At 38.0% G+C, this 12,339-nt stretch overlaps 1 protein-coding gene across 1 annotated transcript in view; it reads left to right on the top strand.

Annotated features, from left to right (window-relative positions):
• Nucleotides 1-12,339, top strand: part of Cped1 (cadherin like and PC-esterase domain containing 1) — a 271,465-nt gene that overhangs the window by 150,717 nt on the left and 108,409 nt on the right. The window contains exons 13-15 of the mRNA XM_036181508.1: nucleotides 486-536; nucleotides 5,705-5,888; nucleotides 7,519-7,687. Coding sequence (XP_036037401.1) covers nucleotides 486-536; nucleotides 5,705-5,888; nucleotides 7,519-7,687 — 404 coding nt within the window. The remainder of the gene's footprint in view (nucleotides 1-485; nucleotides 537-5,704; nucleotides 5,889-7,518; nucleotides 7,688-12,339) is intronic.

Here is a 12,339-nt window from a genome sequence, read left to right as displayed (position 1 = left end):
ATAGCCTAGAATCACAGAACTGGAAGAAATGTAATAGTTTCCCTTTAGGATAAAGAAGACATTCAGACCACTCATTTGTTCCTCCAACATTCTGCCACTAGAAGTTATCACTTGTTAGAGCTTTGAATCCGAAGCTGAATGTTTGCGAGCGTTGCTTAGAGATGCTCTCTGGTGAAGAGTGGAGAGACGGCTCAGTGAAGTGCTTGCTTTTGCACATGAGTGTGTGCATCCCATTCCCAGCACCTTACAGAACTCTCTGTGTGATGGTGTGAGTCTCCAGCACTTGGAAGTGGGGGACAGAGACAGGCGGATCCTTGGGTCTTACTGATTGGCCAGTTTAGCTCATCAGTAAGCTCCAGATTCAGAGCAAAAGACAAAGAGAGGTAGGAGAGGAGAGACAGAGAGAGAAGGGGAGAAAGAGGGAGAGAGAGAATTTTTACGTTAAATTCAGTTTTGTTTTTAAATTTAATTTTTTTTTATTTTAGATGCAGTTCCACGAGTTTTGTATGAAAATAAAGATATACATTGCAGTAATGGTGAGTTGAGATTGAAGTGTTCCCATAGCATAGCCCAAAGTCAGACACAACCCAACTTTGAAAAAATAGAAACATTTTATCATATTCAGATGTCTTTAGGCTGCTAGTTTTTTTTTTTTTTTAAGTAGATTTTAAGAAGTTTTATTTCTGGTTAATTTAATATCTTTCACTACTGCATGAATAAAACATTTCATTTTTAGATACTCAGATTTTAGTTTAAAATACTTTATGTATATATGTTGTTTTAGGTCAGTGACTTCCAGATTCATTTTTAGGGGCCCAAGGAATCTTAAGGCTTTACATTAGAAATAGAATTTGGCTTATACATCCTCTTTAGAAATCTCACCATTCTGAAGTAATTTGTTTTCCTCCTAGGCTACTGCTATAATGGAGAGAACTTGAGTAGAATTCTCTTCATAACAGTGGAGAATTTCAAACTCAATTATCAGTTTATCCTCTTAAAATACCATGAATTTTAATTCCACATAATAAAATATATATGCAATTTAAGTTTATGTAAAATCTAAATTAAAAATCACTCTGTTCACCTGGTTTGCTATAGTAACAGTGGTCCTTTAAACACATCTTTTGAGTAAGTCCAGTGGACTTTCAAGGTCACAGGGCTATTAAATGACTGACGTGGGTCATGACTTTCAGGTTGGTCCTAAGCTCCTGAAGTTCTTTTCTTTTGAAAAAATTATTATTATTTGTTTTACATGTATGTGTGTTTTGCCTGCATGTCTGTGTACCCCATGAGTGATAGAGCTTGAGGAGCCCAGAAGAGGAGGTTGGATCCCCCCCTTTTTTTTAATAACTCTTGAAACTGGTTTAAAATGTGATCATGTGGCACTAGGAATTGAACCTGGGTCCTCTGGGAGAGCAGCGGGTGGGGTGCCCTTAACCACTAAGCCGAGTCTCTGACCTCCTGAATTTTCTTATTATCTTATATCATGCAAAGAATTAAGAACTTTCCATTGTAGGCTTATTTTTTACATTTTACACCTCTTAAAATAAATTCGCACCTACCAATCTGCTTATGCTTGTTGCTAAGATGTGCTTTTAGAAAATTTGTCTTCTGGGCAGTGGTGGCACATGCCTTCAATCACACACTCAGAGGGAAAAGGCAGGCGATGTTTGAGCTCTAGGCCAGCCTGTTCTACAGAGTAAGTTCCAGGACAGCTAGGGCTACACAGAGAAACCCTGTCCTGAAAAGCAAAAACAAACAAAAAAAAAAAAAGAAAGAAAAGAAAGAAAGGAGAGAACTTGTTTTCCAAAATAAATTCCTCTAACACACAAAAATTGAAAAATGGGATGTATAAACTTAGGCTTAATTTATTATATAAAAGTCTTATAATTTAATATAATCTAACTTGTTTGCCTTCTAAATACTGTTGTTTATTCATCCTTTTCCAATAATCATGCCAAGCATCATGCTAGATTGAGTAATATTAGTCTTTATGAAGTCAACAGTGCATTCAGTTAAAGACAGAGCGCTTTTCAAGTATTGCTGTACTCACCAGGCAAAAGAGAGCAGGTGCACCCCCCACCCCCTTGTTTACCAGTCCCTCACACCTATAAGACCTGGTTCTGGTTCTCCTTTCTCCTGGCTCACTGCTGCTCTGGGATGGCTTTAAAAGGAAAAAGCTCAGTGAGGAAACTAGGAGATTTGGCAGTAGTAATCTGTTTTTGATTCTATCCTGGGCTAGGCTCAGCGCTAACCGCAACGTGGAAAAGCCATATCATCTGTTTGGGGGTTCTGTATTCTGCACTGGATGAACTCATGGCTATCGGTTCCCAGGTGATGTGATGTAGATGAGGGGCACGTTGTCAGGAAATCTCTTCAACTTTGTTCATGTCGTGTTTTTTCCCCTGATTAAAAATTTATCCTACCCTTTACAATTATCTTTATAATTAATCTCCCTGCATTTATGGTTTGATATAAGACTTAAAAATATGTTGGGTGATGCTCCTGCACAGGTGGGGTTATCTTTAAGAGAATAAGCTCTTCCTATGCTCAATATGAATTATGATGATCCATCAAGAGAGCAATAAAATCCTATGGTTAGAAGAAAATCCGTTAAAAACCACCAAAACTTCAAACAGCTTTCCCATGTATTCTTGCCAAATAGGTTAAGCACTTTGCTACCACCATCCCTCATGCTGGGTTCTCCAAGATGTAAGGTAAGCAGGCCTGAGACATGTCAGGACTGGACTTGGAAAGATGCCAAGGACACACCAGGTGTTTACAGGCAGGAGCTTTAATTCAGTTGCAATGATGTCAGAGCTAAATTAGCTTTCAAGTAAGGGTCCAGGACATGGCACCCAACCCAGAAGTGGAAAGTTTGATAGTGGTGGTGGTGGTGGTATCTTGCTAAAATCTTGCTTAAGAAAGAAATTGCACATTTATTAACTTCTTGTGAAGGTGAGGTTCAATTTATGAGAAGTACAAGCCCCCTTTAAAAACTGTGACTATGCTGTGAAATATAAAAAGAACCGTAAATAGTATAAACTGAAAGGAAATTAATTCTCGCTGAATTGTTATAAAAAAATATATTCTTAGTTAATAGAAGTGGCGCATGCTTGTAATCCCAGTGCTGGGAGGCCAAAGCCAGAAGATCATAAGTTCAAGGCCACAGTGGGCTGTATGGGAAAACTGTGTGTCAAAATGAAATAAATGAAGTCTATAAAAAGAAAAAGAAAGCCTATTAAGTCAAAATACATCTTCTATGATTCACGTTGATAAAAGAGTCTCTTTATTATTCATTCAAATGGTTCTGGGCACAAAAGTCTCTTTCTACCCACTTCGTGCCTGGGCAACTCAGGCTTCCCTGAAGAGTGTTGATCACTGCTCTATTTGTTTAGTGTTCTGCTGGGGTCAGAGTGTTCATTTGGATCAAATCCCATGACTGCTAACCTCCTGTTTTCACTATGTTTCTCTCTATGCCTTGAACAGAGGCTTGTGGAGGAGGTGGGTGGGGCTTTGATTTTAAAAATTAACACATTATTAAGAAACTGTTGAATTTGAATTAAAAGCAATGATTATTTTCAGCATGAGTTATAATACTCTATACTTACATTCTTATGAATCATATTGAGATTGATTATTAAAATTATAGTTGAAATCTACATATATATATATATATATATATATATATATATATATATATATATATATATATATATATATCAGCCAGGTAAAAATCGTTGGTTGGCTCATTCTTTTCAAATGCCAAGTAAAATTAAGCAGTTTACTCAAATCACTTTGAGATTAAACAAAATTGATTTGTTGGGTTTTCTTTTTAAATAATACTTTTCTGTAGAATGAAATTACACCATATTTATGATACTATTCTGTGATGAGTCTTTCTCTGTCCCACCAGCCAAGCCAGCTCCCAAATAATGACATGGAGACTTATGTTAATTATGAAAGCTCAGCCTATAGCTTATATAGTTAGGCTTGTTCCAATCTAGCTCTTATATCTTAAATTGACCCATATTTTAAAATCTACATTCTACCACATGGCTTTTTACCTTACTTTCATTTTGTATCTTTTACTTGTTCTGTGTCTCCTGACATCTCCTTGCATTTCCCTGTGCCTCAATTATCTCCTATTTCCTTTCTCCCTGTCCGGAAGTCCTGCCTAGTTATTGACCATTCAGTTCTTTATTAAACCAATCACAGTAATATATCTTCACACAGTCTACAAATATCCCACAACACTATTGTGCTCTTAATTTATACTTGAATAACTGTTTTCCTCCCACTGACAGGGAAAACCACAGAATAGGAGACAGAAATGCTTATATTAACTTTCTTGTTTAGAGCATGCAGGCAGCTTTGTGGAGATCTGGTTCTCAGAGCTGGAGTGCCACAGCTGGATGATGGTTTTCTATCCCCACCTTGGGCAATGCTTCTCTGTTTCCCTCAAAGGGATATCAGAATTTTGGTCTTAGTGAAGTACAAAGTCCAGGACATAATAGCAGAAGTAATGGATAGCAGAACAAGGAGGACTTATGGAACTTATTCCCTCTTCGTTAGCTTAACTCTAGAAATGATGAGAAACTACTACTATAAATTATGAACAAACCATCAGATTTGATTTTTAGAGAAGCCATTATGGTAGCTATAGAAAAGGAGAAGGGTAGCATTGACCAAAACAATGTCTTTTTGCTAATTTCAGTTCCATACCTTCTGGCATTGAACTGTTGTACCTTAGCTTGCTATGCTACTCAGTATCACTGAATGCTGAATGATGCTAGGATGCCTTCACTTTGCTGATTTCAGGAGCGCTTTTTTAAACCTACATTTGCTGGAGTTTTGTTGATCATTGTAAAGAATTGATAAAATACTTGTAGATAATTATTTGAAAACTATTTTGATAAGCTCTTGGGTACTTGTCCGTTCCAAATACTAATGTTAGGTGTAATTTAACAGCAGCTTCTCTGCATGTATACCACTCAAGCTGTTTTTCTTTTCTTGCACCAAGACAGTGTTTGCTATAAAACGAGTTGCCAAAGGAAAATTTATAGTCAATGGCATGAAGTCATTGTAGGCTCGAGAACAGGTTTAAACAGATACGGCATTTTCTTCTGTTGCTTTCTGACACTTTCCCCTGATGAGGTGGCTTGAGAAGGAATTTCAGGATGCCTTGTGAATATTTTGAACGATGTGTTTGGTATGATACCAAAGTTCACATTCTTTGTTCTGGTTTACTACTCTTAGATCAACTACTGGCAGTTTAATGGCATTTTTCATTAAGAAAGTTTCCTGATTACCTGCTGGTTCCCTTCTGCCACTGTCCCATGGAACCATTGCCCCATTTTCCATAGTTAGTCAAGATGTCATATATCTCATGAGGACATTATCAACCCACAGGAGAGACATTTTCCCCCACCTTCTGTGCCTTTATCATTCCAAGGACTGAGAAAAATATTGTGTGTATCACACTGACTTAAGTGAACAGCTGGCCTGGGGGAGCTTCTTCACATCTGACAAATTGGAACTCAAGTTGATGCCACAAATCAGTAGTGCCTAGGTGCTGAGTGGATAGCCACTGACTGCTGAAACTCTGCATTGGAGTGTTGGGGGGAAACACCTTAAGCACACGCAGATTTAAGTCCAGATGACTTCACAGTTGCCTTTGTCATTCTTTCTGTCTTGGTAACAGAGGAAGACACACTTTGCCATATCAAGATCTTCACCCATCCCCATTTGGAACTAAATCCCGACTTTAATCCGAAGATCAAGGATTATTACTGTGAAGTGCCCTTTGATGTGCTAACAGTGAGGATTGGAGCAGAGACTTCTAAGTGTCAGTGCAAGGTGCACTTGCAAGAGCGGGCAGGACCAAGGTATGGGGATGCGTGCTGGCTGACTCGACTTCCCACCAGAAAGCAAGTGTCTGATCCCACCTTTGACAGTGGTTCAGAAAGCACGGTGCTGTGAAATCTCCCTCTTTCAGGCTTCACGTGCTTAGAAAACACACACAGGTTCTCTACTAATCTACAAAAAAACCCTCGAGTTTATCTTTGTAATAATACTGTAACAAGAGAGGGCCTTCATATATAAAATATGAGTGGGGGCCATCAAGAACTCTGCTTCATCTCATCTTCTTATTTCCTGATTGTTGGAGCTTATGCTTAAAAATATTGACCCCCTTTTACCCTAAGTCAACATTTCCAGCCTGGTGAAAATCTGTGGGTGTAGTACTGCTGACTTTGCTCATCTTGCAGGGTTGATTTGTCTACTTACTTCTCTATTTGTTGTTATTTTCTATAGATATTTTTGAAAGACTCCAACTCTTTTGTTTGAAAATTTGAACAGAACCAGAACCTTGTCACATATAGTGTCCATAAAGAGGAAGTTACAAGTCCATGTCATAGGGCAGAGGTTCTCAACCTGTGGGTCTCAACTCCCTTTGGGAATTGAAAGACCCTTTCACAGGGGTCACTTAAGACGATTGGAAAACACAGATACTTACATTACAATTCACAACAGTAGCAAAACCACAGTTGTGAAGTAGTGATGTAAATAACGTTATGGTTGGGGGTCAGCACAACATGAGGAGCTGTATTAAAGGGTTGCAGCATTAGGAAGGTTGAAAACCACTACTGTAGGGAAAGAATGTGCTTGGCATGATGACAGTCCAGTTCAGTGTAGAGAAAGGAGGATTTGAGCTCAGGATACCCCTTCATTAGTAGAGTGCTTGCCTAGCATACAGGAAACCTTTTGGGTTCAATACTCAGTTAGAGTTCCATTTGGGATACATGAGACTATCTGTCAAAAAAAAAAAAAGAATAGAAAGGAAGAAGTGGGAGGGAGGTAAGAAAGGAAAAAAGAAAAGAATGAAATAAGATAGAGAAAGGAAAAGAGGATTCATGTTACTCTGATCTGGGTTCTACCCTGGCTCTACCATGCAACTTGAGGTAATTTGATTACCACTTCTTTTTAAGATTCTCTATATTTCTGGGCATTTATGGTACACACCTTTAATCCCAGGCATGTCTCTTGGGAGGCAGAGGCAGGTGGATCTCTGAGTTTGAGGCCAGACTGGTCTACAGAGTGAGTTTCAGGATATCCAGGGCTACACACAGAAACCTTGCCTCGAAAAACAAACAAAACAAAGAGAGTCTCTATGTTTATAATAAGGGCCATTGTGGTTTTGTATAGAGCTATTGTATTAGAAGTAATTCCCAACCCTGACAGGTGGTTAATCATTATTAGTTTCTTTCCTGCTAGTTATGACTTGTCCTGAAAGATGATCTCTAGTATAGCAAGGAACTAGGAAAGGAAGATTTTTCATATTTCATATTTCTTATTAAATTATGCAGATCTTACATGTTTTAGGCAAGTAACAATCATCATCGTCATAATCATAATAAATACTGATGCTTGAATCTGTTTTGTCTGAATAATTGTCCCCATCCATATTAAAACTCTTCCATCTCTCACACTCCATCTTCTTCCACTGTCTGCCCTCAGCTTTGCCAATTATCCTCTGGGATTAGGAATGAACAGAATTTCCATGTTCGTGGTAGATGAGTCTCCAGCAGAGGGTGACACAGTAACCACATATAAACTCACCATCTACAGAGAAGACCGCCCAAGTCTGCCTTTCTTTGAGGATTTCACAGCATGCAGTTTTCTACAAGTGAGTTAACTGTGCATTTACACTTATGTTGAATTGGAAATGATTAGTTAATCCGGCGAAAAGTGCCAAGTGCCATTGTTGCACACAAAGTATTGTGCTTCTCTAAACTGTGATAGCTGCAACAGTCTGAGCCCAGGGCAGGTGTCTGAAGCCCCTCCTTCTGGGATTTCTTTCCCAAGTGGTGGCCATACTCACTGAGCTCAGGGGTTCATCATGGTTACTATTTAACATTGTTGAGCAATGGCAGCTATGGATTTGGTTTTGCATTGCCTGTTTAAACTTTCTTGTTTTTTTTGGAATTGTCCCCAGATCTCCTTTTGAAATTTTAAACTGGATCCAATGGAATTTATTGTAAAAAAAAAAAAAATAGGGGAAAACTTACAAAATGAAATTTGCTAGGCATAGATGTATTTCTCATTTATGTCTCAGACCTTAATCACTTCTCAAGGCTGTGGCTTCTCCTTTGAGAAACACATTCCATTTTGTAGCCTTACTGGTTAGGGAGGAGGGTTTCTATTTACCCTCTGACTTTGTCTTTTCGTCAGCTTTTCCTTACAGTTTCTTTTCCTTAAAGAAGTATAGTACATACATAACCATCTACATCATCTCATGCCATGCAAACACCCTCAGTACAGATGATGCCAGACAAGTAGGAGCTAGAACTCTGAGCATGTATTTCCTAGTCCATTCCGAAAGTATAATCACAAATGTACCCCTACAATGTCAAAAGGATGTGCTCATTACCAGGAGCTTTGCAATAGAGCAGATCAAACAGGATTATGACCCTCTGGGCCTTCGTGGATGGTAAGAACCCCACAACCGTTTATACATTCATTTGGTGGTCAGACACTACTGTCCTTCCCTTCTCTCTCAACTGTTACCAAGAGCTTAATACCATGTCATAAGGTATTCATTCCGTAGATTTGTTTTTCCCAAGGAAATATAAATCTCAACCTCAGGAACCCTCATAAAATCAGAGGGAATTCTACATTGTTGTAAAGAGTGTTGTAAAGCAAAGCAAAGTTATCGATCCATTTTTGTAAATAAAAGGGAAACCAGGTGACTCTTCCGAAGCCCACATCTGTTTCAGTGTATATGGCACTGTCCTCCGCTAATACTCTTTCTCCTCTCTAATGCCTATGCTTACACATATGCAAAAACCTTTATTATTTTTAATTTATTTCTTTCAGTTAAATTTTATTTCATACAATATATTTTGGTCATGGTTTTCTCTTCCAATATTTTCTTTACTAACCCCAGTTTTTGTTCCATCACAGAGAAGCCAGACATATAAAGACTGTTGTGACTGTTTAATAGACATTTAAAATCAGGTAAAATTAACATGATTTATAGAGACCAGAACAGTTGTTATCTGGGAGCTATCAATACCCATATTCATGAAGGGACCCTTTGAGGAAATGTCTTATATCTTAATCTGGGTGATGGCTGCTTATTTGAACAAGTGGTATATAGATATATGAAAACTGTGCACTTAAAACCTATATAATTTACTATATACTATCTATGAAATATAGAAAATACGTATGAAATAGTTGGACAAGTTTTCATATAAATTTTAGTTCAGTAAAATAAGAAAAACAATGTTAGAAGGTAAGTTTATATGATTATTTTCCAAGACATATCTCACTTATCAAATACCATATTGATCAGAAACAAGTTAATTACTGTGCAATTGCCATAGAGAATGGATTATACTTATTACTATAACATGAAGAAAATACTTGTGGGATGAATCTCACAGACAACTGCAGGAAACTATTTCAGTCATTTATGAATCCTTTCCAGGAGTTCTTACTTGAAAGTTTATGTGTGGTCCTTCAGTAAGTACTATATTTCATAACATGAAAAGTGTTTAATAGTATTTTAACCTTTCATTTCTAAAAATTCTTGAATGAGTGAGCAGAAAAGTGTGGCATGAATAATGCAGCTTACATTCAATACCTAGCTAGGCCTGAGCTGCCATGTGACCTGCAGGAGGTCAGGGTTCATCTGCGGCATCACATAGGCTCCACCTCCAATTCTACCCAGAAGCCCCTCTGTGCTGGTTAATTTTCCACTACTGTTACAAAAACACATGACCAAAAGCAACTCAGAGAAGAGAAAGTTCACTCTGGCTTGCAGTTTGAGGGTACACCAGCTTGGCCCGGAAGGCACTGAGGCAGGAGCATGAGGCAGTTAGTCATATTTCCTTTAGAGTCAGGAATCAGAGATGAATGCTGGTGCTCAGCCCAGCTTCTCTTTTAAAAAAATTAATTACAAATTTTGTTTATTTTACATCCTGACCACAGTTTCTCCTTTCCTTTCTGCTCCCATTCCCTCCCCTCCTCCACCCCCACCTCTTTACCCCAGGCCACATTCACTCCTCCCCCATCTCCATTCAAGTGGATAAGGCCTCCCATGGGTGTCAACAAAGCATGGCACATCAAGTTGAGGCAGGACCAAGCTCCTCCCCCTGCATCAAGGCTGGGTGAGGCAATATTCAGCTTCTCCTTCTGTTCAGTTCAGAACCCTGGCTGTAGAATGGTGCCACCCACATTTAAGATCTATGTATTCTCTTCCTAGTTAAACCTCTTTTGAAAAGCCCTCATAAACAATCCCAGGGGTACCACTTTGCAAACAAATCCAAATAATCCAGCAAAATTGACAAGGAAGATTACTGCTTAGGGTCATAATCATCTTTAGGCTTCAGTGCTGATAAAAATCACAAAGGTTCAGATGCATAGAAAGTGAGAGGGATGGGTTCCTAATCACCAATTCTTAGGTTCTTAAGAATCTGACTTAAACTAATAGCAAAGCAGATACATATCACAAAACCTAAAATGTTTGCTCTTCCAAACTCCCCCCCCCCTTTCTGCTACTGTATTGTTAGGATTAAAGTCTCAGCACATTATTTGCAAATTATCAGATAAATTGTCTAATTTCAGGCCCCAAACTTATACTTGCAAGCCTAAAAGGAAAGAAATTAAACATTGATTGCATTTTATTTTCCAGTAAGAAGGGAAATTACAACTTCTCCTTGCACTTCAAATTAGATTTTGGTTTAGGGTCTCTATTGTTCAGTTTAAAATTAGTGTCTTAGTCCATTCATGTTACTATAACAAAATGCCTGTAGTTAGTAATTTATAAAGAATAGAAGTTTATTTCTCACAGTTCTGGAGGCTGAGAATCTCAAAATCATGTCTTTGGAACTCTGTCAAGGCCTCTGGATACTCCCATGGTAGGAGAGGCAAAAAGGACACAGGCTGTCTTCCACATGGGGAGGAGCCAAGGAGTAAGACAATGGCCTTTTACAAGAACTAAGGCACAGCCTTCATGACCATAATCCTATGCTAAAAGGTCCCACCTCTCAATAATACTCTACAGTGGGGTTGTTTTAACACATAAACTTTGGGAGTCATTCAGTTCATAGTAAACACAAAAAGTAATCCTCTTTCAAATAACCAAAGTAGGATAGTTCAATTTTGGTGCCATCAAACCCCTTACTTCTCTTCCCCTTGTTCTCTTCCTTCTGGGAATCACTATTCACTTTACTGTTTTACCAGAAGATTAGCAGGGAAGAGAAAGCAGGCCTATAAAGCACACCAGTCAGTTAAAAGCCAGTTACCATGGTATTTTGGTGAATGATAAGATCTTTACATTATAAGCCTTTTTGTGTCCTTTGTATGTCCAAGCATTACTAAATATGTAATTGACCATAATAAACTATTTGAAATTATTTAATACCTTTATTTCAATTATGGTTATGACAATAGACATTGTATATAGTTGTCCCAAAGTAGTTTTAGTTATTGTAAATAAGGAGGGAGATTTTTATATAATTGATATAAATAATTAGATTGGGGCCACCTATTTTGACCCCAGCACTACTGACATTTGGACACGGACAATTTGCGAGAAAGCTATCTCTGAACATTATTGTAGACCCCTTCTGAAAGTGGTGACAATATATGTCCCCAGAGATTGCCAATGTCTCCTTTGGGGCAGAATCAGTACCAATGAAAAGCATAATACTTAAAGCGATATGCTTTCTCCCCTGTGTAACACTATGCTAAATATGAGTGAATGGCTTACAGGTATTCCTTAAATGTTGTCTGCTGGAGACTCATTCTCATATTTCACCATCCTTACATTTTAATTACTTCTAGTTCTGCTCACTAGCTAGTCATCTTTTCTGCCTAGTGTAATTACTACAATCACAAATGTGCATTAAATTATAGAAAACATGTTCTTAATGAAACCTAAAACCATCATGTGACTGACACACTTAGATTGTTACTGCATTTAGATTTATCCATAAATGTGTAGGGCTTCACTGCTAAGAAAAAAGGTTTAGAAGGTAATAAATAAACTGTTTCTGTGGCTGGAAAATGTCATGTTTAGGAAATAATAAAATATATTTATGTTCTAAGGAAATTGAAATACACATGGAAAAGTATTTCTTTTACTACCTCTTTCCAAATCAAAGTTTTGACATGGATAACAATAACTCCACAGAAATTGATGTGTGTAGTTGATCTACAGTCTGGTGTACATTTTGCCCCCAAAGCACTATGTTGGTAGAGAGTCATAAATAAGGTCTTCAGGAAGTTCATACAGCAGAAGCCTAGAGGATTGTGTTCCATGGATGTGTT

The sequence above is a fragment of the Onychomys torridus genome, chromosome 3 (genome assembly GCF_903995425.1).
Source record: "Onychomys torridus chromosome 3, mOncTor1.1, whole genome shotgun sequence".
Lineage (NCBI taxonomy): Eukaryota > Metazoa > Chordata > Mammalia > Rodentia > Cricetidae > Onychomys > Onychomys torridus.
Note: the sequence above shows the minus strand (reverse complement) of the source record. Positions and strands in the feature narration are given on the sequence as shown.